We start from the raw sequence: 27797 nt of genomic DNA on the forward strand, positions 1-27797 counted from the left end.
AAGACCCGCGCCACGGGCGGCGCTGCGGGTCGGGTCTGGCTCGGAGTGATGGAAGGGATCCCTCCAGGAGAGGACTGCGCTGCTGCTCCCAGAATGCCCTGAGCTGGAGGAAGGGGCGGGACTTCCACCCCGCCGGTCTCTGAACTTCAGGCTCTGCGTTGCAGGCCCAGGTGTGGTGCTGCGGTTGCTTCCGCGGCTGTCTGGAGGAGCGCCCGACTAGGCCCTGGTCCCTCCGTCTCCATGGGGCCCGCAGACCTCCGTGATGTCCTCCCAGGGTCTCCCCAGCCCTCTCACCTCCCCTCTTCCCATCGGCCGCAATTCTCTTTGCAACTTGTCTGCTTCCGCGGGTCCTCCCAAGGCTTCGTGGTCAAAAGCTCCGGTTTTGGTGGGACCGACCCGGGTGGAGACACGGCCTGGGCACTTACAGCGTGACTTGGTCACATTACTTGTGTGAGCCTCGGTTTCGTTCTCGGGGAAGGGGGACGAAGTGAGATACCACCCACGGCGCGCTCAGCCTCGTGCCTGACAGGAAGACCCCTAAACCCGGGAAGCTGCTGTTGCTCCACGGGGGCCTCGAAACACACCCGCCCCGCCGCCACCACCGTTCACAAAAGAGCTTCCTAGGTCCGGTCTCGACCGTGAAGTTCCCTTTGGACGGCTTGAGGTCACCCAACCAGAGGTCACGAAACTGGAGGCCCCTGTGCCGCCTAAATGTTCGGAGGCAGCAGGACATGCAGTAAAACGTTCACTTGCAGCCGAAGCACAGGGAGGCTGTGGAATGGGGAGCCAGGATGCTGAGGGCAGAGCCCTAAAGACTCGTCGTGTTCAGGGGGCACTTGGGGAGCCTGAGGAGGCACTGGTCATGCAAGAGACAAGAAAAACCAGGCATGTAGTCTAAGAGAGTCAGGAAGAGTACTTGGCTGTGGCTCAATTCTGCCTCCAGATAGGGTAGAGTTGGGTTTTGTTTTTTGTGTTTTTTTAACTGTTTTGAGAGAGACATAGCATGGGGGGGGGGGGCGGGGGGAAATCCCAAGCAGGCTCTGCAGGGTCAGTGACGGGCCCATTGTGGGGCTCAAACTCACAAATCCGCACCTAAATCAAGAGTCGGATGCTTAACAGACTGAGCCATCCAGGTGTCACACTTAGAATTTAAGTGGAAGCTTGGTTTGTTTCAGTGTCCAGAAAATCTAAGCTAACCTCAGTAGGACCTACAGGGACAGAGCTCAGTATTCCCAGGAGACCAAGCCCCAGGAAAACCTCTCTCTGACTCTCCACATGCTGCAGCCGGGATGGTGCCCCTTCCTGAGTTCTCTAAGCAGCAAGCTTGTGACTTGCCTGTCCCTAGCTTCCTCCCCCGCATGATGGCTGTGGAATCACAGAAGATAGTCAAGGGCCAAACTCCACAGGTCCCCTTCCCTCCCCTGCCCCTTCCAAAGCACACTGCCTGGGGTGGCTGTGTTTCAACTGGTATCATGTAACTTCCCAACAAGATAAGCAACTGAATCGAGATTCCTGTCAGCTCACTGCAGAGTTTTTCAGAGCCAGGCCATACACCAGGGGCGTTGGGGGGGGGGGGCGGTTAAGGAGAGAGGAGCATTCCTGCCCTTCCCAGCAAGGGGCCAGGGCCTGTTGTCAAGGGGGAGGAAGCCCAGTCACTACAAGCGGGCCTCAGGAGGAGTTTTCAGGACTGTGGAGTGGCTCTGTGTCCAAGGAAAGGGGAGGGAGCTGGAGAAGGGTTGGAAAGGGCCGAACGCAAACAGCCCTGTGACAAAGAGCCCTGTGTATCTGTGGGAGGCGTTGGCTCAAGCATCCCTGTGCAGATCCCACGTGTGCGCATGCTGTCCTCGGCTTTGGGACACAGCAGTAGACGACATACCCAAAGACCTTCACGGAATGGAGATTCTAGCGGGATTCGGGCACAGGGACCCTCGGTGGTGGTACGCACATGCTGGACCAGGGGCAAGTGGGCCACGTGCAGGATGACAGTCTGTGTCCTCACTGCCCTCCTCACTGCCACCCACACAGGATCCAGGGCTCCCAGGCCTGACCCTGGTGACCCTTTGGAGTCCGGCTGCTGCAGCCCCAGCTGGGGAGGAGTCCTGGGGCCCCTGCTCACCACAGGCCAGACCGTGTCCCCTCCCCATGGCCCTCAGGTTATTGGCCCGGTGGGCCAGCACACCTGGGTTCAAGCCCGTTTGGGGCCTTGCTGGGTGGTTGGGGGTGGGGTCTTTGGTCTTCCCTGGACCTGTCTTTCAGTTTTGTGACTGGCATGCAGGTAGCTTAGTGCAAGGGATGTGGTAAATGCACGGTTTGCCGCTCCTATGGATACTTGGGCTGGGGAATCGAGTCTGGGGGGTTTGGCCAACAACCCCCACTTCAAATTAGATTTAGTCACTTGCCCATAGAACCTTCTCACTGTCCTCCCCAACTACGGTGGCACTTGAGCTCTCCTCCTCAACCTGGGCACCCAGCCTGACCTTCTTCCTGATATTCAAGCCAAATCCTGTCGGGACCTGTGCTGTCCCATGGGGACACTGAGGAGCCCCAGATCTGCGATGCAACCCCTCAGCCCAGCTTATACTCGGGCTGTGTCCTCCCATGAACACCCATGGCCCCCAAAGCCCCATCACGTGGCCCCGCCCCAGGAGGGACCCTTGGCTGAGCTCCGCTGGGGGTTCAGACTGGAGGTGCAACCCTGGGGCCTCCAGGAAGGGCCAGCTTGACCAGAAGGTCTCCTGCTGTCTGAGCTCACGTGGCGCAAAGCCTCCAACCCCCAAATACATTGGGGGACGAGGCGAGGCCCATGGCACCCCCACCCAGCCCTCAGACCCCACGCAGGAAGAAGCCGGCCTCAGTGGGTATAGACAGCTTTAATCTTCGATGAGAGCGTCCTGGCCTTGCCCTCTAGTATCCAGGTCACCACTGCTCTGCCTGAAAAGTCTTTCTCAAGGGGAAGGAAAGAGGATCACTGTGCAAGTCCACACCTGGGTGTGTGCATGAAACATCTCCCTGCAACTCACATTTACAGCTACGGTACCGTTGGGTGATGGACAGAAACAGATCCAAGTCTGTGTCACGGGGGCAGGGCTGGGCACGGAAAGCAGAGTTCCAGTATTTATTATCATACATATATATATATATATATATATATATTTCATGTGTATACACAGATAGTTTTCTCTCTTGGAAGTATTAAAAAATTGATCAACCTTCAATCTATAAAAAATACCTACTCTACATGATAGAAAAATCTCTCCTCCAAGTTTACACTGATTTACACCCAAGGCTTTCCCCAAAATGTACAATACGAGGCAACATCTTAAATCTTAGTGTAGAAGGTGGGCCACACGGAGGATGGAGGGACACAGGGCGACGCACACACACACACGCACACACGCACACACACACACACGCCCTCACATACGCACTTGCACGCAGCAGTGGCCAGTCTGTGTGTGGGGTCTTGACCCACCTGGAGCACCCAGAGGCTCCTGGACAGTGCTCAGGCGCAGGGTCGGGGCAGGCCCAGCAGCCCCCACGGTGGTGCAGTGCCTGGTGGTGGTGGCACAGAGCCAGGCAATGGCTTTCTTGAAGGAACCCACAAGCTGCCAGGAGGGCCTTGATCTCTGCTCCGGATCTATGTACTTAGAGAACCCGCACCACCCAGCCTCCTCCAAAATGCAGCTCGGGGAAGGATGGCCACTTCAGCGACTTCAAACTCCCAGAGGAACCATGGTGCCAGACATGTGGACTCTGGCCTGGGAGACCGGGACTTCACCCAGAGCAGCTGAGACGTGCTCAGGGAGGGGAGGGCTCCAGGAGGCCGGGGACCACACCCATGGGGAAGCAGTTTCTCACCACGATGCTGCCACACCTGGAGTCAGAGGGGCCCTGAGACCCACCCTGTGCAGGGAGCATGCTCCATGTGGTGGGACTCTCAGGTCCTGATTTTGGAGCAGAGGCTCGGCCCCAGCCCCGTTACCGCAGCAAGGGTCTGGGGCATGGGGACAGCTGCGTGGCCAGCTGCAGAGCCCCTGGGTCTGAAGCTGGACTGCGGTGCCCTCTCTGGATGGGTGGCTGGGCGGAGCAGCTCAAGAGTCACAGCCCCAGGAAAGCCGGGGTCCTGCAGCTCCCGGCCAGAGCCTGATGTGCACCGCCTTGCCTGGCAGTCCTTCCCACGCCACCACGTCTGGTGAGAGGGTCCTGGGGCCTCTGTGCCATCCAGGTGAGGGCCCCTGAGCAGACGCAGATGGCAGTGTCCCGGTGGGGACGTGTCCTTCCTTTCTTCCCTGACAAGTAGGGCAGCAGAGAGATCTGCCACATGAGAGAGAGCTCGCAGAGGGGTTCGCCTGAGCCTGAGCCGTGCTCCCCACATCTCTGCAGAGAGCAGGCCCAGCCCCACCCTCTCCTGCGTGGGCCCTGGCCCCGGAGCTCCTGTTCCTCTTCCCTGTGCAGACCCTTCTATGCACCCCAGCCCAGCCGCTTGTCTCGGCTGTGTGTGCGCCGTGGCCATCTCCTGGGTGCGGGTGGGGTCCTGGGCCCACCGAGCTGGGCCTTCTTGCCTCTACTTGACCTCCAGGATGGATGGGTTGGTCTCCATGATGGCCACGATGATCCGGTCAATGTAGTCCTGCAGGCGGAAGTTGATCTCCTCCTGCTTCTGAATCGCATCCATGAGCTGTGGGACGAGCAGCGGTCAGTGCCGGGTTGATGCACAGACTGTGGCACATCCCGGTGGCCGGGCCTGGATGGGCCTTACCTCATCTCGGGAAACGGAGCTGATCTCCGCAGCCAGGGACTCTGAGAAGGACGTGGAGAAGAGGTTCTTGGCACCCTGGATGCTCAGGTTGATGATCTGCCCATTGAGCTCATCATTCTGCTCCTTCAGGTTACGGTTATCCTGAATAGGGGACACGACAGGGTCACTCCCGGGGCGGGGGGCCCCCGCTAGCGGCTGAGCCCGCATAGGGAGTGGCTGGAGCGGCCTCTGGCTCGGGCACCAGCTCCCTGCGTGCCCCCTGCCCCATGCTGGGCTCCTGGAAGCTTCTGCGGGGATACAGGGGTGTGGCTGCCCGCACCTGCTTCAACCTGCGGACCTCCTGCTCCAGCTCGCTCTCGCGGGTGCGGCTGTTGTACTCCTGCAGACCCGTGCTGCTGCCCCGGCCCCTCCTCTGCTCGGCCTCCAGCTTGAAGAGCTGCAGGTGCTCCAGCTGCTTGCGCAGGTCCTCGATCAACTGCAGGCAACCACAGGGTGAGCAGGCCTTCGGGCACCCGAGGCAGCAAGTGGCAGCTCAGCCCTCAGCTTCAGAACCTCTGGGTCAGTCCGAGCGCCACGTCCGAGTGGGAGGACGATGCCAGCCACGCTTCCCAAACACCACCTCACGCCCAGCACCACGTGGCCGCCAGCTGCAGGTCTCAGGATGTGGAGGGCACAGGCACGGACCCCACGCAGGGACGCAGGTCCCACCCCTACCGGGTGCCACGCTCACCTCCTGGGTTGCCTCCTTGTCCCTCTGGAACTGGTGCCTCTCGTGGCTCAGCCTGTCCCCCAGCTTCCTCCTGTTCTCCTGCTCATCACTGAGCCGCAGGGATAACTCTTCCATCTCATCCAGCAACTTCTGCTTCTCCTGTGGAAATAAGCCTGCCTGCTGCCCCAACCACACAGCTTTCCCGAGTCTTCCGTGGCCCCCGGGCTCAGCCCATAATGGCTGCGTCTCAGCCATCCCATCACCCGGGCATGGTGCTCCTGGGGCAGTGCTGACCCCGAGCACCGCGCCTGCAGATGCGCCTGGGGTGCTCTTGGCGCAGGGTGTCTGCACAGGCCACAGACACTGTTCCTCAGGCGAGGCAGGGCAGAAAGGATCCAGGCAAGAGCAGGATCTGACCCACGGCTGCCCAGAGGGAATAGTTCATGGGAGTCCGAGCCCAGGTGGTCTTAGATGTTCTCCGGGTTCGGAGCTTCCCAGGGGACACGTGACCGGGAGGGGAGAGGAGGGGAGGAGAGGCTTCTCGAGTGAACAGCTGCAGGACAGGGCACGAGGGGTCCAGCTGGGAGTCAGCCCCTGGAGGACATCATCCCTGGATTCAGACCACAGGTTAATCTAAACTGAACTCTTGGATCCGTGAGAAAGCTGGGAAGCCAGGCGGGGACCGAGCTGTCCTTGTCCTCACCGTATGGGGCCGGTGGGCCCAGGGTAACAGCTTGCGCTACGGAACAGCATAGCTTCCTGGCCTCTGGTCCCACCCCGTGGCTGGCCGTGTGGCTGCCTCGCTTCAGAGGACCCATGAGGTGCAGAGGGTGGCAGGCCCGTGAGCCGGCCTGGCTGACCGCGTGTCCACATGTGACAGGGCTGGGCTCCACCCGCTCTGTGCTCCCCACTGACCGCTCACCTCCTCCAAGCGCTCAATGTTGGCCTTCAGACACGGCGTGCAGGACCTTAGCTCTCCGTTCTCCTCATCTAGCTGCTGCAGCCTGGGACACAAGAACAAAGCTGGGACTTCAACCCAGAAACGTGGCTCCTTGGGGCAAGGGAGACCCAGTGTCTTGGCAGCCCTGCCAGGAGCTGCCTAGGGAGCCACAGAGGCCTCCTCAGATGCTCCGACCCTACGTACCACTCAAGTGCTCTGGGCCCAAGCTTTCCCTTACGCTGGGATAGTTATTAAATACACTTGGGGGGAGCACCTCAGGGGCTCAGTTGGTGGAGCACCCGAATTTGGGTCATCATCTCACAGTTCACGAGTTCAAGCTCCCATGTCTGGCTCTGTGCTGACAGCTCAGAGCCTGGAGCCCGCTTCTGATTCTGTGTCTCCCTCTCTCTCTGCCCCTCCCCCACTTGTGCTCTGCCTCTCTCTCTCTCTCTCTCTCTCTCTCTCTCTCTCTCTAAATTAAACAAACATTAAAAAAAATACACTTGGGGTTGGGGATACTTTGGGGTTTACAGAAAAGTTGCAGACGTGGCGTGGAGTCCCTGTGGGCCTGGCCGGTACTGCTTCCTGCATGGCATCTGCCCGTCATGTGGTCACGTGGTGCCTTTACCACAGCCCTGCGGGGTATACTAGTCATCAAACCATAGACTTCATGTCATCTCCCAATCGTGCCCTCCAGTCCCTGGGCCACACTGCACACGCTGCCTCGTCTGCTTTGTCCCCTGGGGTCTGTGGCAGTCTCCCGGCCTTTCCTGACTTTTCGTGGCCTTGACAGTTCTGAGCAGTTCTGGTCACTTATTTGGTAGTGTCCCTCACGCTGGGTTGATCTGGAGTTTCTCGTGATGAGACGGGTCATGGGGGGGAGGTGCCCTTCTCGTCACCAGATCGGGTGTCTGAGTCCTCACGACTCCCCACAGGTGATGCTGACCTGGATCGCCCGGTGAAGGTGTGTTTCCGGGTGTGTCCTATGTCAGGTGCATTTTCCCGTCCTTCTCTGTCCTCTGGAAGCCGGAATCTGGGCCCGGTTGAACCCAGAGCAGCACCCCACTGCGTCTACATGCCAGGGGGCCTCGTGTCCAGGTGGCTGGCACAGCCCTGCATGCAGCCCCTCCTGCACCCCTACTCTTAAAAACGCACAGGAGCTCTTCTCCAGTAAAGTCCAATGCACCCCAGCGTTAGGAGTGGGGGAGGGACACTCGGGCTGCAGAGCCTGGAAACCCGCTCATCTAGTTACACCTGCTGTGTCCCGAATTCGGGAAGTGGCTCCAGCTCAGCTATGAAATGAGCCATCAGATGCCCTCGCCCTCTCTGACCTTGGGGAGGACCTCTGGGGAGCTCTCAGACGGCCTGTTCAAGCATTTCTCCGCTGACGGACACGCGGGCTCTCTCTCCCCAACGCTGTAAGACCCCCGCTCGCAGAGACAACCATACGCGTGTGCCGCGTGTCCGGCCTACACCCCGCGTGGTGGCTGCTGCTGCTCCTGGGCCTTGACAGGCTGTCTCATGCAGGGCGTGCAAACCCACGCTGCTTTCCCCACTTTTCCTGACTCTTCAAAGGTTCCTACCTCCGGAGCAGCACAAAGGCACTGCGTCAAGTTGTCTGCAAGAGGCCTGGCGTTCTGACTAGGAGAACCCCAACTAGAGACGGACTCAGAAGGACATCCACGTAGGGTCAGTCTTTGAATTGTGACACTGAGCACTTTTACAGCTTTCCTCGCGTGGGCTTTCCCTTTCTCTAACATCGGCTTTATTCTAAGACACCGGATGTGCTGGGAGGGGCAGCCACCGGGGCTGCACGCCCCACCTGGCCTGCAGGCTCTCCACCTCGATGCTGCGCTCCCGCTCCATCCTGCACACGAGCTCCCGGTGCCTCCGCGCCTCCTCCAGCGCCATCTCACAGGCTCTCAGCTCCTGCTCCTTCAGCTGCTCCTCAAGGGCATTGGCTCTGTGAAGGCGAAGGGAAGGAGGGGCAGCAGAGAAAAGAGAGACCCCCCCCACCCAACAGCTCTGGTCAAGGATGGGTCTGAAGGAGGGGTCGTACCCCCCAGACAGCCTCGGCCTCCCATGCCCGCACCCAGGGCCTCGAGATGGTGGCAAAGTTGTGACAGCAGGGACGGTCTCCAGCGCTCTCGGGAAGCTCGCTCGGCGTGTGGCCAGGAGACCCTCCCGGGGGCACAAGCCCACCAGGAGCCCGCCCCCGGGAGCACCCTGCACGGACACTGTAGGCTGAGCACCCAGGTCACCCATGGGAGAGGCACGGATGGGTGTTAGCAGTAACCGGAGACAAAGGAAACGTGCACGTGGGGGCCCTGACCCCGGCACCTTCCCAGACCACCACACCCACGTGCAGGAAGCAGGGAATGCCCATCCCAGAGAGAAGGGCTCGGGGCCCTGCCCATGGAGCCCACATCCACAAGCTGTCGATGCACACAGGGCTTCTCAACCTCCTTGGGGTGCCTCACACGTAAGAGTGAACGGAGAGCCCAAGATCACCAGAAACCATGGGAAAGGTGTTGACACAAAGTGGCCAAAGCAAACAGAGAAAAAGGACCTCATGCAGGAGAAAGCCCTGTAACCCAGGCCTCAGAGCAAAGACACTGCTTCCAGGAAACAGGAACAGGACACCAGAAGGGAATTTACAAAGTGATTCTCAGAAATTAAAAACATGAGAAGAAAAAATTTTAAATTCAACAGGAGAGCTGAAGAAGAAAAACAAGGATATTAGAATTTTAAAAGACGGAAATGACAAAGAGAATAGAAAAGTAAAGAAAATGAGAAAGTCCAGAAGTTCTAACGTTAGATTAACAGAAGTTCAGACAAATAAGAAAATGGAACAAGCCGTGCAGAGAAATAATTCTAGAAACCTTCCCAAAGCGGAGGCACAGCTTCCAGATTTAAAGATTGGAAACCACGTGCCAGCACAGGAAACGAGACCCTTCCGGCATCCAGGCAGAGAACTCAGACCCCACAGAGGGCAGGAAGAACAGGAGCGCCAGGCTTGAGGTCACAGTGTGGTCAGAAGGCCCAGAGCCTGCCTGCCAGGTCCCGGGGACCCCTGCTTCCAAACAACTCCAGACCCAGTCACACTGGCAGCAGACACACACGTTGCAGACACACAAGGCCTCACAGAACCTGCTTCTCTCCGCCCGCCCCAGGTGATCATCCGGGGTGGTGATCCAGAAAGTACGAAGCTGAGCACCAGAACCTGCATGGGGGGCGGGGGGGGGGGGTGTCGCTGGGATGGCAGGAAAGGCAGCAGAAGCATGCTGTTTTTAGGAGAGCTCAGGCAACACCTAAAGAAATACCACAGGTTTGGACGTGGCAAGCCCCGGGGCACAGCACGTGGACTTTCCACTCCATACGTGGATAACTGATAAGTGTCATCAGATCAAACGAAGCCTCACCAGTCAGCTTGAGAAATGAGTGCGGTGGCCCATCCACGTCCCTCTGGACGCGAACAAGGAGGGAGAACACGCGCCTCCGGAGATGTGGCAGATGCTCTGTGCAGCACTGGAACCAAGCCCCTCCATGAGCGTGCCGACCCCACCCAACTCTGCAGCAAGGCCACGGGCAGACCCTCCCGTGAGAGCCTGGAGGGCGTGCAGCTGCCTAGCCCAGGCCCTCGACTACATAGGGAACCTGTTTCTACTGTTAAAGTGACATACGGAGTAGGTGTGCAGTAACACGACTCGTTCTAATTCTCAGCATCCAAAGAGGAGACCGGAGGACGGGTGGGGAAGGTCAGTGCCTTCCAGGATGAACATATCACGGCAGGAGCCAAGCAACCCCTGGAGCCGTGAGTGCACGCGGGCCTGTGTCCTGCCATCGGGAGGACTCACAACACCTACTCAGGTGAGCCTGAGATCACAGAATGTGTGGCAGAGCCAGCCTCAGGCCCGGGCCCAGGTACAGGCCGCCCAGTGAGGGCGGAGCCTCCAGCCTTCCCCCCCGCCTCCAGGGCCTCCCCACACTGTCTCGTCCCCACAATGCTGTTTGTGTCCCCGTGACACCCAGCTGCATGCAGGCACAGCCCAGGGAGTTGACGCTCCTGAGCCAAACTCATATGCTGCAGGAGACACGTCCTCCCTTATACTGGGTGTGAGGCTACATGGCAGGAGTGGTTCCAAAATGCAGACAAAACAACGGTGGGGGAGGTCAGCACGGATGCCCAGCTGAGCCAGACTGCGTGCCTTCTGCCGGTGGCTCCCGCTCTCCTCCCGTCCCTGCAAGAGCCCGCGTGCTCCAGGGTGGGTCCAGCTCCCCAGTGCAGGAGCTCTGGAGGCCCTACCCCTCCTGGCCCCACTGGCTGGCTCTGACAATGGCCTGTGCCTCAGTGTCCTCGCCTGCGAGATGGCACATTAGGTGGCATCTGCCTCACAGGACACGGTAGAGGGGACGATAGGGGTGTACCAAGCACAGCAACAGTCACAGAGCAGCAAGCCCATCTCCAGGCATATCTGGGCCAGGACAGGTTCTCGGAAACAGGGACACACATCGGGGACCCTACCAGAGAGTTCCATGACTCTCCACATGTGACCTCCGCCAGCCTCTCCTGGACACTCTGCGCAGGCAGCTTGGGTGCCGGCCATCATACTCCTGAGACTTGAGGTGGTGCCTCTCTTTGGTCTCCCCTGGGGCCGGACACACGCCGGGGGCGGGGGCAGCACTAAGTGGGAACCACGCTTGGGAGGCCGCTGGCACCATCCCCTGACCTGGCTCCCGGTGGCTGGTGGAGGGGCACTTCCACGTGTGAGCCACATCGTGGCAGCAAGGGGGTTGCGGGGTCACACGCGGACAGGCAGCCAGGGCCACGGACGCCCTCCTCACCTGTGCACGAGCTGGAGGTTCTCCTGCCGCAGCCGACTGTGCTGCTCCCCGCTGGCAGCCGTGTCCTTCTCCAGCTCCGACACCCGTTTCTCCAGGAAGACGACCTCGGGAGTGACATAGGGGCTTCAGAATCAGGAGGCGGTGTCCACTGGGCGGGACCGGGGTCCGTCCAGCTCACGGAGGAAGCAAGCAGGGACCCGGGAAGAGCTGCGGGTATTCTGCCACTCCTCCTCCCTTCTGGCTGAGCTGGCCCTTGAGAAACTTGGGGTCGCTTCCACGGCATGGCTGTCCTGCCCCAAGGAACCCCCCACACGGACTCTCTGGGAACTCTGACTCCACACGTTGTCTGGCTCTGTGGTCACCACCCTGTAACCTCGAGCACCCCCAGATTCTGCCTCCAGGAGTCAGGGGAACAGAGTCCCTGCACGTCGGTGCGGCCAGATGGGCCCACAGACAGATACGGCTGACAACCGGCCTCTCCATGCACAACGGGAAACGCTCCTTCCACTGCACAGTCACTGGGGCCTCTGATGAGGCTGGCACCCCCCACCCCAGCATGGCCTGCATCCCAAGGCGGCAGCACCGGCACACGTCCTCAGACCTGGCTGTGCCATCCGCAGGTGGTCCAGGGCCTACCTTATCAGCAATGTCCTCTTCCATGCCCTCCACAGGGTCTGGGGCAGGGTCCTGTAGGGCCTCCACGGTCAGGGCCCCTGACTGGTGCAGGTACCTGTGGAGAAGAAACAATAGCCCAGTCCAGAAAAGGTCCTTCAGCAGAGCACAGCAAGGAAAAGTCACTAGCTCTATAAACGTGAGCATCTGTTGGGCTGAACACCAGAAGCCAGCACCACGGGCCCAGGCTTCCACCAAAGGGGGTCCCGGCAGGACACAGCCACCCAAGGGCCACAGGATAGCCCCGCTGCTCTTTGGAACCTGACGTCCTGGCCGCCTTCCTGGGAAGCTAATGGATGAGGGTACTTTGTCCTCGGGTAATAAAACACGACTTCATTCCTCTCTGTGATATGAACTAATCTCCTCTCGGCCGCAGGCCCGTGAAACATTAATTCGGGATCATACCTTCTGCACGCAGCGTCACCCACACGCACTCTTGCTACCTGGTTTTCAAACACACTCCTCACGTGGCAGTAACAGCAAGAGACCAGGGGTCTCTTTCAAGGCCGCGCCTGGAGTTTCTCCCGGGGTCAAGCTTGGGAAGACGCGCAGACGCAAGCACCCCTGCGGCCGCAGCCCCGCACCGTGGGCCACGCCAGGTGGACCTGCAGAAGCGCCGTCAGTAGCCTCAGAGCCCCTCCTTCGTTCCCCAGCCACTGGCGCCCTGGCAGGTGCTCAGCAAACTATGTTCACAGTCACCCCAGAGGCAGTCTCACTGGCTACGGTGACACTGTATCAGCTTAATTTACCTGCACTTAAAACACTCAGACCATTTGCACAAGTCCCAGCAGCAAGTCTACCCACGATGACCCAGGCTCCAAACTCAGTAGCCTGATGCTCACAGCTGTGTGGCCTTGAGAAAGCCGCTCACCTCTCTGAGCCTTACTCTCCTATAAAATGGGGATCACGAGCTATTATGAGGTGTAAATGAGGCTGTATAAATAAACAGCTCCTTTTAAGGACACAACACACGATAAGAATTCAATAAAATGCTATTAAAAACTACACTGAAGATTTCTACGTCATCAAAGGCATGAAACTCTATTTCGTTTTTAGCACTGACTGAGCTGATACATTCCTTAAATCTTTTTCCAGGTATGTTCTAAGGGGAACAAAAAAGGAGGACATCTTCACCCCTGGGGATCAGAAGTCCAGCGGAGGTATCCTGGGTGGGACACTGAGCACCTTTCTGTGGATTTCATCTGATTCCCCGAAGGGTGCTAAACCCAAAGGGCCATCCTGTTTTTGTCCAATTGCTGTATTTAAATACCCCTCCATGACTTTGGCCCCAACATGGGTTCCTAATATGTGGCCTCACCGTGTGGCCCCTTTAGGCCTTGTGTATCTAAATCCACCACCACGCAGGAGACCCACCAGGAGAGGGGGCTGTGGGAGATGCCTGATGCACCCCAAGGGTGCCTTCTGTGCACAGCAGCCGTCAGCCCTGTGGCCATCCGCTGGTGCTGCCCCCTGTCCTGAGGTCGGCTGTGCTGTGTGCAGGTTCCTCCGGGTCCTTGTACGCACACCGACCCCAGAACCACTTCCATCTAGGCCAGGCACACAGCCAGGGCTCAGAGGCCAGAGCTGGAGGTTCCAAACCACACGGTCCAGTGCCACATGTAAAGGGTTGAGACAAGGTGAACAGCGAAAGCACCTGTGACTGAGTTTTCCTTAGAATTCTAGTGGTGGCTTGAAGCGTAAAATGGCAGATTAAAACTGTGTGTGTGTGTGTGTGTGCGTCTGCGTGTGTAGACTGTAAATATGCTGTTTGTGAACCAAACTATAAACAGTCGCAGACTAGACTCTTTCATACCAAATGGTATCTGTGAAGGAAAGATCAAATTCTCAGAGGGTATTTCAAAGGAGCAGGCAGAGAGAGACTAAGAGCTGAGGTAGCACGGGCCCAGGGACCCCAGGGCCTGTCCACATCCTGGACGCAGGAGGCTGGGGGGAGAGGTTTTACCTTCTTTCCTGTCACCATCTGTAGGCCGTCTGGGGTGGAACATGGTGGGGAGGAGGAAAGCAATGCCAAACTTGTAACAAACGTGTAGTTTGGACTGCACGTTATGTTCCCTGGAGTCTCGATGCTCCTCTACGAGGGGGTTGGTGAGAACAAGTGCAGAAAAGGGTTGACAACCTTCACCTCTGCTTCCACTAAACCCCTAAGACACTAGAAAAAGAAACACAGCAGGTTCCCACGCCAAGGGCAAAGAAGAGCCTGGGCCGTACCAGAGAAAAGGTGCCCACGCCAGAAGTGGGCAGGAGGGCTGCGGCCGGCCAGGGAGGCGCTGGCAGCCAGCCCGTCGCTCTGGAGAACCCAGGGAGGCCCGGCACCTGAGACCACACAGGAGCGGCTCCAAACCACACCCTTACAGAGGAGGAGAGCCGCACACACGGGCCCAGCACAGATCCCCCTCCGGGACACCAGCCGGCCCGAGGCCTATCCACACCACACATGGGCCAGAGGCCACCCGCCAGCTGTAAGCAACCACAGCAGCACGGACAGCAGCAGCCCCAGTTGTGAGGGAGAAGTCTCTAGAAAGATGGCCCGGACCAGGACGTGGGGAAGAGACATGAAGAAAACGCTGTGGCTGTCACAGGAGGAAGCAGAGCAGAGGCACACAGGGCAGCAAGGAGGTTCCAGAGGGAGGATGGGGGATGGATGAAGCTATCCAACAGCCTAAGAAAGGTCCACGGGACCAAGGGGTGGAGACTCCCAGACCTAAACGGTCAGTCTGTCATTCTGTCCAGCATAATTAATAGGAAGGACTCATGAGACTTATCACAAAGTTTCTAAACTTCAGGCACAGAGAAAACACCTGAAAATTCAGCTTCCAGGGAGAAAGTTGCGAAGAAAACGTGAAAGCCTCAGGGCCCTGGCAGCAGCCCTAGCGCTGGGAGGTACTGGGCGGTGTGTGCACAGCTCCTCAGAGGAGGGGCTCCCAACCTCAAATTCTGTATGAAGTCACACACGGGAGCCAAGTATCCAGCAAGGTCTCAAAAATGTATCTCCTGGACACCTCTTTTCTCAAGAAGCTACAAGATGTGCTGAACAAAAAAACATGAAGATAAAAGAAGGGAGACGGGTTCAGGGAGCAGCATGACCCCAGCCCTGAAACACACACTTAGCGCAGGCCAGGGACCACAGTGCTACTGCCCACAGCCATGGTGCCCATGCAGAGGGCAGAGGCCCTAGCTGGGCAGGGCAGGCAGGGGTGCGGCGAGAAGGCGAGGTAAGTGGCAATATCACAGCCATCACTGACTCCAGAAGCGGCAACTTGTCGGAGAAAGGAAGTAAGTGAGCATTCCATGGCTTCCTGTGAGAAACGCTGGCATCAGACAAGCCCAGTGAAAACTGGTGAGCCAGCCTTGGGGGGCACAGGGTACTTGTGTGTGCTGCCACCTCTTACGCAGGAAGCCGACAGGTAGACCCGAAGCTGGGAGGTGGAGAAATGGCCACAAGAGTGTGTTCTTCAGAAACTCGGCATTTGGCTCGCCTTCACCCTCTTCTCACCTTGGAGAGCCAGCGTGGGCGTGAAGGGCAGAGCATCTGAAGGAGGCCGACCCAGACCAGGGCTCTGCCATGACCCTCGCGGATAACACCGTGGGCTACTTTACAGCAGACATGACACGTGGGGATGCCAAGGGCCGCCCGAGGACATTTCTGCGAAGACTTGGTAAGATGGGCACAATGCCGGAAGCTTTCAGCACAAACCTCCCTGTCACAAACCAGGGTCTGATCGTGGCATGGTGTGGCGGTGGAAACTGGTTTCACAACCCATCCCCAGGAATTATGTTCAGTCCCAAACCATGCGAGGTGACTTCCCAAAGTTTTAAAAACTTATCTTGGAAGATACTATTTTCTAAACACGTTTTAAACAGCTATGATTAATGATACATTTCAGAACATCTCTGTAAATAACCAAGGGTCTCCTACCTTGCCACCTTCCTGCTGGAGAGCCGCTTCGCTGGACTGTGCAAAATCAAAATAAACAGGAAAATCGTGTCAGAGAACAGGGAGGAAGGGGAGGAAACAGGAAATTCAGGCTGAAGAGATACGGGGATGGGGCATGTTCACAAGCGTGCAGCACCCACCGAGACCAGCGCCATACACAGAAAGGCCTGCTCAGCAAAACATTCAGGGACACGGGGGACAGTCCCAGGGCCTCGCCAAGTCCCGTTTTCCCACTCCCAGAGGTCCCAGATGGAGCCGCGACCAGACCTTAGCTCCAAGGCCGAGCCCAGCACCACACCCACCGGTGGGCTGCACGAGTGCCACGTGCCAAACGCTTACCCTCCAATCACTTGGCCGTCAGAGGCCCCACATGAAATGTGACGTAAGCCTGTTTGTGACAGGAAAGTTCGGACTCGAACTTTAACTCAGGCACTGAAACCTCATGTGCCTGGGCGGTGATCTGGAAGCCCTTCCCCCTGCCGCCTTGGGACCCATCGTCCGGCTGACAGAATCCTCTGAGGTGGCAAAAAAGGCCAAACTTACCTTACCTCTCATTGCTGAAGTCCCGAGTTTTATTTTCAAAGGTAACTGCTAAGCTCCTGGCCTCAGCCCACGAGAAGACACACGCCCTCTTCCAACACAAGGACAACCCTCGTCTCCCACGCCAGGAACCAGACCCATGGCGTCTCCCTTCAGCTTGCTCATCCGAGACACGCCTGTGATTCCCGCACAGTTCGGGCAGAAAAACCTACACTGTGTCAGCTACCAATTTACGGCCGCCTACTTCCAGACTCTTCCTCCCCACTTATTCTGTGGAAAAGGACTGGGGCGTTTTTCCCAGTCTTCCTTTGCCGTGCTCTGCCAGCAGAGGGTGCTGGAGAGGGCCCTCGTGGGAGGGTCCCCATGTGTCCTCGGCTACACCTAGCTTCTGAGAGACACTGGTGGGGCTCACCCCAGATCCTGCCTGGCAGCTTCCCCAGGGGCCAGCGCCTCCCCGGGCAGTTCTGCCATGGAGTGCCTCCGGTACAGGCCAGAGGGCAGATTTCCATCAACTTCTAGAAGGTAAATTCCCAGCAAATTCCACGGGTGTGCCGTCAGGGGGACACCCGCTGCCTGGCCTCTTCATAGCTGCTGTTCCCGCGGGGCCCTCATCGCTCCATCCCTTTGGGGCTACTCACTCATCACACTCCTCACGCCCACTCCTGTGTGTCCCCTCTCCTGGCAGGGCCCCGACTCACACCACACATGTCACCCTAATATCCTGGGGACTCCCTGAGGCTGATGGGACAGGACAGACTCGGTTTACTTATTCAGGGGCTGCACTGCCAGTCCAGTTTTGAGGTTTATAATTTGTAAATAGACCTTATTACTCTTAACTTCTTAGTATTCTTAATTTCTACAAAATGAATTGTTTTCATACAGGCGGTAAGTACCTGGAAAGTATGATCACTGTGGGCACATTCCGAGGTTCACTGGGTAGAAAATATAAATGACATCAAAGCTTCCAAACACAGTTGGGACTAAATCACCTTTCATCATCCACAAACCATAACCAAATACATTTATTTTGAGACAATTTCTTGGAAACCAACAAGCAAGATTTAGATCTCCTTAACTTCAGTGTTCAGGACAACTTTCCTGACAGTTGTGTCTTGATGAGAATAACGATTTTAATGGCACATGAACCCACCTTGGTAGGGTCTTTCTCAGGGAATGGCTCAGACTGGACAGAAGGCCCCACTGGACTTGCCGGCCACACTCAGCCACATCCCAGGCTCCCCCTCTCAAAAGGGGACCCTAGAGAGGCGATCCTGGCCGTTATGCGGCAGGTTCTCAACACGGCAAAACATCACTTCTGCATCAAAAGTCTTCAGAAATGAGAGATGAGACAGGTCTTCGTGCTTACTCTCAAGAACAGAGATGGCATTCCTGTACTCAAACCCACTTAGCAGGACAGCGGTCTCCATTTGGGAAAGACAGGTGACCCCTCACCAGTCGGGTGGAGGGACCTTCCTGGAGCACTGAACACCCAGCTAACCACATACAAGAAGACTAGTTTTCCCTACGGAAGAGCCCAGTGGGTCTTCGAAATCCCTAGTTGCCACAGTTCCCCCAAGTCTCCCTGGAAGGCTAGGTTCTCATCGGTACTGCTGGGACCTCCCCCCAGACTCCCCTCTGAGGCTTCCGACTGGCCACAAAGAATCTTCTCCACCCAACTGGGCATTTGCTGGATTGCGGTCTGTGTGGTGAGTATTGCACAGAACGGAAGACAAAGGGGTGAAGACATCAGATGTCCTGAGCTGGAACTGGAGGCCGGTCAGGAGCACAGCAGGGCTCTCAGCCACGGGGACCCACCAGGAAGACAGAGCTGCCCTGGGCTGAGGCCCTAAGGGGGCAGGCTCCTCAAGACAGAGGAGGAATTTTTAGAAGACTACTCTAGGGGCGCCTGGGTGGCTCAGTCGGTTAAGCATCTGACTTCAGCTCAGGTCATGATCTCGCGGTCCGTGAGTTCAAGCCCCGCGTCAGGCTCTGGGCTGATGGCTCAGAGCCTGGAGCCTGCTTCCGATTCTGTGTCTCCCTCTCTCTCTGCCCCTCCCCCATTCATGCTCTGCCTCTGTCTCAAAAATAAATTAAAAAAAGTAAAAAAAAAAAAGTAAAAAAAAAAAAAAGACCACTCTAAACAGGCTGAAGCTGTCAGGATGGCTTGCCCTTCTGCCACATTTTTCTGCCACATGTAACCTCCCACCAGCCATGTCCCGTCTTTTTCAGACAGCCACTTGAGATTGCCGCCTGGGAGCCCACACCACTGACCAGCACAAACCATCCCTTCCTGCCCAGCGTGAGAGCTCTTTGTGGGTCACTCACCAACTCTGCTGGCCTGGGGCCTAAATCAACAATATGCTCCATGGACGTCAATATGTGCAAGCTACTCAAACATGTTTTCTTTAACTGGAGGGTGTGAAGCTGTGGGGATCCAGCAAAAGGAACGGTCTCCTTCTGGAGCTCCAACCTGAGTAGGGCTGGGTACAGATGGCTGAGAGGGAGGCTAACACTCTGACACAAACCAGAACTGGGAGACGGGGAGGAGGGACAGACCGGGGATGACCAAGGCCAGGGAGCAGCAGGCACATGCCGGGTCCCGGCTGCTTATTTTAAAAACAGGGTAGCAAAGTTGGCACCCTGGGTGTAGAGATTACTTAAAAATAAAAATCTTAAGGGCACTTGGGTGGCTCGGTCGGTTCAGCATCGGACTCGTGACTTCAGCTCAGGTCATGATCTCATGGTTTGTGGGTTCAAGCCCCACATGGGCTCTGTGCTGGCAGTGTGGAGCCTGCTTGGGATTCTCTCTCCCCCTCTCTCTGCCTCTCTCCTGCTTGAGTGCATGTGCTCACTCTCTCTCACAATAAACCAACAAACGTTTTTAAAAATATATTTTAAAAAATAAAAAAACTTTAAAGAAACAACATATAGAGGAAAAAAAAACCCCAACAACATAAAGTAGTAAGTTCAAGGAAGAGCTCACTGGATGTAAACATACACTTCTGAAAGCTGTTACGAATTTGTTTTTTTTAAAGACCAAATCTCACTTTAAATTTCCCAAAGCTCTTTCGAGTGACTCCCAGTTAAAGAAACCTTTTAGTAAAATGAAACATGTATCTCTTTCCGGGGGCAGACTCTCTTTCCTACGTTGGGTTCCCTCTCCCAGGACACACAGCATGGGAAGGGAGTCTCCTCCCCTGGGAACAGAAGCAGTGGCTCAGGCTGCAGCACACACCCAGGGTGTCACATGCACAGGGCGAGGAGGGCAGACGCTCAGCACATGCAGGGTTGGGGAGGCGGGGGGCAGGGGAGGGGTCCTGCCTCCGGGCTGCGGTTCAGCCCAGCCGAGCGAGCAGCGCCTCCAGCCAGACCCACTGGCAGGAGCTGTGGGTGACTGGAGTCTCCCTCCCACTTGAACAGAGCAAGGCCAGGCACTAGTCAGTTACCTATTCTTTTCAAGATCGTTCAGGCGAGCAGAAAGATCCTCAAGGCGGTTGATTTGTTTGTGGCACTGGCTACAGTAAAACTCAAAAGCCTCATCAGTGAGGATGCTGTGCAGCTTTGCGGCAAGCGGATCAGTGCTAGAAAGACGAGAAGTGTCAGTTCAGAAGACAGCGAGGACCCGTCAGGTTATCTGTGACCCCACAGAGGGGCTGGACAAAAGCACTGTGTCAGGCTATGGAACATTCTGGCTCTTGCTTTTAGACTGCTGTGAGCCCACCTCCCTCAAGCGTCACCTCTAGGACCGGTGACACACACCAGCTGGAGCAGTGAGGGGACTTGGCCACACATCTGCTCCTTCCTGGTCAGGTGCTCAGAGGAAATAGGTAGCCCATGGGCTTCATTGTAAAACACAAACTCTTCTTTAACAAGAAGCGAAATGACTGGAGATGCTGCTGCCTTGTCCTTTGTCAAAAACACACCAGTGTGAGAGCAGAGCACGCGTCTCCAGGTGGGGCTTAACTTACTGTACTGCAGCTCCTTTACTCGCTGCTCTAAAGCCCACCAGTGTCAGAACTATGCATGGATGACGATCACCAACAATTCTGTCATTTTTAAGGCCTTCATTAAAAACTCAGGATTCAGGGGCACCTAGGTAGCTCCAGTAGGTTGAGTGTCTGAGTCTTGACTTTGGTTCAGGTCATGATGCCACGATCCTAAGACTGAGCGTCGGGCTCTGTGCCGAGCACGGAGCCTGCTTGGGGTTCTCTCTCCCTCTCTCTGTGCTCCCGCCCTGTACACGCACACGCTCTCTTTCTCAAAAATAAATTAACTGGCTAAATAAAATAACTCAAGATTCTGTTTTCCTCCCTGTGATCTAATTTAAATGGACTTTCACAGCACTGGCGGGACACCCACTACAGGAAGATGAAAGCAGGAAGGCAGTGATGTCCTTGAGACATTAGGACCTGCTGGCTTTTGGAAGCTGGTTTGGAAGTTCCATGTGAAGACAGGTTGAAGGGAAATATTAGTGGTAGCGCAGAAGTCACACCTGAGACAGAAAATACTGAAAAGGCTGGCTGGGAGGCACAGACGAGCAGACCAGAAAGACTCCCCAACTAGACAGACACGGGGTTAGCAGCGTCCGGTCCTTGGCCTCTGCCTCACACCACCACGAACACGCACGTGGAAAGAAAAGCTGCTAAAACCACGCACATATTTCGCTCACACCAACTCCCAGAGGCTCGCCACAGAGGCCCTCTCCCGGGCCGCAGGTCCTCTGGGCCAGGGCAACGGTCTCGGCAAAAGAAGGGCCTCACGGCTGCAGGTTCAGAGATACTCGGCTTCCGCTGTCGGCAAACAGAGAGGGTTTGAGGAACCTGGCGCCAAGCGGATCCGCGACTGGCGCAGAGCAGCCGCTGAGCCAGGCGGGACCTCGCTGGCACAGGCAGGCACGTCCTCAGATGGGCCAGTCACCAGCAAAAGACTGCCAGGTCCACAGGTCCCTTGTTTGGACACACGCGGAGCCCTAAGAGAAAGGTGGGCTGGAGAGGATCTACTCCATGAGCAAAGGTCTCACCCTTTAGACCTAGCACCTCGGCCTACTCATGCAGAACGTTCCAGACAATTTGGGCATGAATCCAAAGAATCACTTGCGATGTTAAAGCCCCCGCAGAGGCTGATCAAAGGGTACAAACGTGCAGCTCCAAGAGGAGTAAGGTCTAAGGCTCAAACGTAGAACGTGGTAACTACACGGTATCATGTACTTGAAATCGCTGAGGGCAGACTGTAAACGTTCTCTCTCACATACACGTGTATGCACGGATACATACACGCATGTTCTCACACACATGTACACACGGACACACAGGTGTTTTCTCTCACACGTGCACACACAGATACACACGTGGTCTCTCACACGTGTACACACACGTTCTCTCACACGTGCACATAGATACATGATGTACACGTGGTCTCTCTCACACGCGTACACACATGTACATGTTCCCACACATGTACACGTGATGGTCTTCCACACGTGTGTACACATGGACACACACATACATGCTCTCGCGCGTGTATGCCGATACATGCATACATGTTCTCTCACACACGCACATATACACGCACACGTGGTCTCACACATGTGTGCACGGAAACACACACATGGTCTCACATGTGTTCATACGGATAGTCACACATTCATGTTCTCCCACATATGTGCATACATGCACACATGTTCTCCGACATACATACATGCACACGTTTCCTCACACGCGTGCACGCACACACACATGCCAGGGCAGTGCAGGGCTGCATTACCTGGGGGTGAGGAAAGCGGGGTCTCTGCAGTCATGCTCCCCATTGCAGAGGGTCTCCAGGGACAGCTCTGCCTCACTGCCCTCACCATAGTCCTCAAAATGCTCCTCGCCACCTATCACCGTGACGACGGACTGGCTGTGCAGGTGGGATCTGCAAAGGCAACACAAAAGCAACGCACTGTGACTGGTGGCTCCAGAACCGATGTTGTGATGGCACCTTCCAGCAGAGATGTGCTACTAGCCACAGGCTTGTGTTCAAACACTGTAGTAGCCACATTAGAAAGAAAGAAATGAACAGGTGAGATTGATTTTAACAATAGATTTTAACACATCCCAAATATCATCATTTCAGAAGCAAGACTCTTTATTCTTTATTTTGTAACAAGTATTCGAAACCGGGAGTTCACGGTACACTTCGGCGCGTCTCCTGCAAATGCACCTGTGCCCGTACCAGCAGCTGCTGTCTTCACACAACTGCTGGAGAGTGTGAGCGCAGACGTCTGCTGGGATGTCAAGTTCAGAACAGCAGGATTCCAAGCAGGGAAGGTAAAGGGTTTGCTAGCACCCATCCTTCTGAGACAGAGGTCACTCCTGCACACCCGCTTTCCAGAGCTTCCAGAGCACTAGGTGCCCCGGCACCGCCGGAGGCTGGCAGAAGCCGAGCCAGTGCTGGGAGGCCCGGCGCTTCACCAGGGACAACAGGAAACAGCTGTGGCTCCACCAGCACCTCCACCAGGGCTGGATTAAGCTCATCACCACTGACGGGCACACGAATCTGAGAGCTGCCCCTTTCCAAAGGGGAAAGGGGCCTCGGGGAACCAAGTGAGGGTCTCACAGGCAGAGTCAGGGACAGAAATGGGTCCCTGTGCACGCCCCCAAGACCATCACGGCTGCTCAACCCTCGGAGCGCGCGCCCACTGCCCACCCAGAAATGCACGTGCCCAAAGAGCAGTCCTGAAGCCACTCAGGACAAATCCCGTGGTCTTACACACACTCGCTTTCAGGAACAAGGAAACCTGAGTAAACTGAGATGGGGATGATCTCACTTCTCATCATCCTGAGGCATATACATAAACACACTGAAATTCAGATACGTGGACAGAGATACTATATTCAAAGACTGAAGATCTGACAATGTGAAGATGTTGATTCTCCCCAAATTCATCTATGATGAACACAACCCTAACCCAAATCCCAGCAAATGCCTTTGTCCTGAAACCAACAAGCTGATTCTAAAACCCACGTGGAAAGGCCAAAGGGCCAAAAGGCACCAACACAGCCTCGCAGCCTTGAAGAACAAGGCTGGAGGACTTACACAGACAGTACAATCTACAACACGCTGGAGTACAAGACTATGTGGTACTGATCTGAGAACGGACAGAACAGAGTGCACAGTCCAGACACAGCTCCACACACTCTGCCACCTCGCAGGACCAAGGTGACACCAGACAGTGAGGGAAGGAGGAATCTGTTCAAAACTGAGGCTGAATTGAATGGATACCCATTTGGGAGATGACCCCTATGTCACACCACACACAAAAAGTCAGTTATGGGGAGATTACAGATCTGAACACAGAGGTGAAACAAACAAACAAAAAGCTTTTAAAGGAAAGCAGAAGTAATCATAGTTGTGTGAAGTAAGCAAAGATTTTTTTTTTTAATGTTTGTTTTGAGAGAGAGACCGAGAACGAGCACGAATGGGGGAGGGGCAGAGAGGGAGACACAGAATCCAAAGCAGGCTCCAGGCTCCAGGCTCCGAGCTGTCAGCAAGAACCCAACGTGGGGCTTAAATCCAGGAACCATGAGATCATGACCTGAGCCAAAGTCAGACACTTAACTGACTGAAACACCAGGCGCCTCAGTAAGCAAAGGTTTTTAAAACAATACAGAGGTGCTAGCCACAAAATAGGAATGGATGAACCAGGCCACAGTAAGATTAAAAACACATGTTCCTCGGGGCACCTGGGTGGCTCAGTCGGTTGAGCGTCCGACTTCGGCTCGGGTCATGATCTCACAGTCTGTGATTTCGAGCCCTGCATCGGGCTCTGTGCTGACAGCTCAGAGCCCGGAGCCTGTTTCAGACTCTGTGTCTCCCTCTCTCTGACCCTCCCCCGTTCATGCTCTGTCTCTCGGTCTCAAAAATAAATAAACGTTAAAAAAAAAAAAAACAACACATGTTCCTCAAAGACACTAGCAGGAAAGTGCAAAGGCAACCTACAGAGTAGGAAACACATCCCTGTAATACACATCCCAGAGAAAGCACTCATATCTAAAATATATAAAGAATCCCTACAAATCAGTAAGAAAAAGACAACCCAACAGATCAGGAGAAGCCAAATCCCATCCACGGCCTGTTTTGGGAAAGTAGGAATGGGACACAGACACGAGCTGTGCCACTTTCCACTTCACAGCAGAACTTGACTGCTGAGACTATACAGCTTGCAAACCAAAAAGTATTTATTATCTGGCCTTTTACAGAAAAAGTTTGCAGATCCCTGCAATAAATAAGTGGGGCAAAAGACTTGAACAAGCACTTCACAAAAAAGGATCTTCACCAAATGGGCATTAAACGCAAGAAAAGGCACTCACCAAGGAAATGCGACTAAGAATATCCCACACCAACACTGAGCTCCATGCCCTCTGGAGAAGGCACACGAGAAAGCAGCGCAGCCCAGGCGCTGTGGAGGACGGGGAGTGACCAGAGCCTCGCAGGCGGCTGGCAGGCAGGTAACTACGAGAAGCCCCATCCGTACCTGTGTGGACCGCAGTTGGTGTGGGAGCCTCACAGCCCAACACGCACATGCAGCACTGTCCCACTCCTGGGTACAAACAGGCCACGAGTCACGTGGTGTTTATAGGAACTTTGTTCACAGAACCAAAGCTGTAAACCCGACCCAAATGGCCACCAACAATGAATTCAAAAGCTGCAGCACATTCATACAGCGGAAAACTCTAGTAATAATGAAAACAAATAACTGACAACTATACAAAAATTTGGATGAACCGCAACAGCCACAACATGAAGCAGAAGCAGCCAGGTGTAACAAGGCTACAATCCTGTGTGGTTACTTTTTTTTTTTTTAAGTTTATTTATTTATTTTGAGAGAGAGTGTGTGCACACATGAGTAGGAGAGGGGAAGAGAGAGAGGGAGAGAGAAAATCCCCAGCAGGCTCTGCACGGTCAGCATGGAGCCCAATGCGGGGCTTGACCCCACGGACTGTGAGAGTAAGACCTGAGCAGAAATCAAGAATGAGCCACCCAGGCGCCACTGGGTAGTTACTCTTCCTAAGCGCCAGGCAGAGGGCGCCTGTGAGGCTGCTGGCGGGTCCGTATACCTATGACGGCTGCACTCACAGGCCAGTATGCCATACTTCAGTTAAGGAGAAAAAAAACAAAAACTCTGTGAGGGCCAAACAAAAAGTGAAATCAAATAACACAGGCAAGACAAAATAAAACCAAACCACTTCCAAAGCAGCTAAGTATGATGGCTTCCCACACAGCAGAGGCAAACTGCCACCTAGAACCTGTCGGACCCTGCCCTCTCCCCTCGCTGGTCTTCAATCACAGGGGGACGCCTGGAGCAGGGGCGGGGAGGGCGGAAAACAGATCTGGGCAGGGGTGCGATAAAGACAAGTGGGTTCTAAGATCCTGCTGGGAGATGTGCCCTGAATATGGTGTCCTGCCCTGGTTTCTAAGAACTTCGGTGAGAAATCCAGGATCAGGTTTCTCTCTACAGCCAAGGAAGTTGTGCAACATGTCTAGCCAGGGTCATCTGTGGCCAGCAGGAGGAGCACCTCCAGGCAGGGAGGTCCGTGGGGGCTGGGAGCCCGCTCGGGGCCACGATGAGCATGGGCTCATCCCACAATGACTGCACAGCTCTCTGATACCAACCCGTCCAGAAACCCAATCTGCCCTTCGGGCACAGCCACTCGGTTGGTGTCTTGCAACCAATGCTCGTGCTGTGCAGGGCAGGGTACTGACCTCCCTGGGAGCAGTAGCAGGGCGCCGTGGCCAGGCTCCTCCATGGCGTCCAGGCACTCGGAGGGCACAGCTGAGCCACCGGCGCTGTCGGCATCCCCTTCGGCTTGCAGCTCGGGGTGCACCAGGGTGCTTGTGTCCTCGTCGGTGAAGGTCTCACACTCACTGTAGGTGCTCTCGGAACCCATGTATGCGCTGTCTGTCACCTCGTTGGCCTAGGAGAGAGCGCCAAGGGTCAGTCCCACACCCTGAAATGATCACATGTCAGTAAACCCCGACGCTCCACACAGTGCTCTGCTGCAGGCATTGAAGAGACAGCGTGGGGAGACAGCCTCAGGCAGGGCCCCCAAAGCATCTCTAAGCAGAAACGTTAGCTTACAAAACAATCCAATATTTTTGAAAACTGAAACATAGCACATGTTCCAAAGCAGAGTAAGTACTAAAGCAATTCTGAAAGTTAGTTGTAGAGGTTACCTAAAACAGGAGGTATCCAACACCGTAGGATTAAGTGTGAGTGGAACCACCCATATGGCTACCAGCACTGAAATTATTTCTATCCAAAGAACAGTATAAGAACATGCGTTTTTCAATTAAAAAGTCACCATCAATATGTGTTATGTGTGTTCAGGTTACTGCTTTGAAATTCAAGTACGTGGTCTAACCTCAAAATTCTAACCCATCAGTTATTTAACCAACCCACTGTGTTCACTGGTTAAAGATCTTTCCACAGAACCTACCTTTATTTCCACTCTTATGGACCCAGCACCCAGCACAGGGTCCGGCAGCGCAAATGACTTAAATCCAAAGAACTATTCAACAGGCCATTTTCAATTTATAACCTCAGCTGTAATTCCAATGCAAGTGCACTGGCTAGGGAAAGGAGCCAACATTTCAGGCTCAAAAGAATCTGAGGTTAACCACTTGCAAACAAGTGAGATTCCAGAAAAGGAGTTGGAAGAAAGTGCATTCTGTCCAGTTGCTCTGGTGTCACAAGGGGACAGTGTGCTCAGATGTGCCTGGTAACAAAAAGCCCCCCATCCTCCACTAGCTTTGAGGGCCTCTCCTGGCTGCATTCCCGGGGCGCCTTGTCCCATCGAAGAGGCGTGAAGGGCCCAGGTCGAGCTGGCAAGAGCCGAGCATGCCAATGACAGGCCAGGGTCCATCTGTGGTCCACCATCCACCAGCCCAATGCCCCTGCACTGGGGTCCCAACCACTCTGAGTCCTGTCAGGTGGGACTGGGATTAAGAGACCACACAGGCAGGTACAGAAACTTGGAGGACTGTGGGGCCCGCGAGTCCCTGGGGAGGCAGAATCCCTGCCCAATGTCTGTAAGGCCAGAATGAAACAGAATGATGTGAGAGCAGGCACTCATTGACGTTACCTATGTTTCCAAAGGAAAACCAAATCTTCCTTGGAATCTAAGGCAACTAAGGAACTCCTAAAAAGCACTCACTTCAAAACCTGAAACCAGGAAATCCCTTTCAGAGGCATGGCCTCTAATACTGTTTAACATCACCATCAATGAGCAGGTACCACTTTCTGCCAGGTTCAGGGCTGGCTCTTTGCTCCGCGGATGGGCAGCATGGGCAGAGACGGGCAAGGTGAGCTAGGCAGGCTCCTCAAAGTTGGGGCTGG

General features: G+C 55.5%; 1 protein-coding gene across 1 annotated transcript in view; it reads right to left on the reverse strand.

Annotated features, from left to right (window-relative positions):
• Positions 1 to 2854: 2854 nt before the first annotated feature.
• The window catches only part of RAB11FIP3 (RAB11 family interacting protein 3), an 87792-nt gene continuing 62849 nt past the window's right edge, over positions 2855 to 27797 (reverse strand). Inside the window, exons 5-16 of the mRNA XM_042971201.1 lie at positions 26165 to 26376; positions 22184 to 22333; positions 19867 to 20001; positions 15863 to 15898; positions 11890 to 11983; positions 11254 to 11357; positions 8231 to 8371; positions 6391 to 6472; positions 5490 to 5627; positions 5079 to 5234; positions 4760 to 4900; positions 2855 to 4678 (exon numbers count right to left, since the gene is read on the reverse strand). Coding sequence (XP_042827135.1) covers positions 4565 to 4678; positions 4760 to 4900; positions 5079 to 5234; positions 5490 to 5627; positions 6391 to 6472; positions 8231 to 8371; positions 11254 to 11357; positions 11890 to 11983; positions 15863 to 15898; positions 19867 to 20001; positions 22184 to 22333; positions 26165 to 26376 — 1503 coding nt within the window. The 3' untranslated portion in view covers positions 2855 to 4564. The remainder of the gene's footprint in view (positions 4679 to 4759; positions 4901 to 5078; positions 5235 to 5489; positions 5628 to 6390; positions 6473 to 8230; positions 8372 to 11253; positions 11358 to 11889; positions 11984 to 15862; positions 15899 to 19866; positions 20002 to 22183; positions 22334 to 26164; positions 26377 to 27797) is intronic.

Source organism: Panthera tigris, chromosome E3, assembly GCF_018350195.1.
Source record: "Panthera tigris isolate Pti1 chromosome E3, P.tigris_Pti1_mat1.1, whole genome shotgun sequence".
NCBI lineage: Eukaryota > Metazoa > Chordata > Mammalia > Carnivora > Felidae > Panthera > Panthera tigris.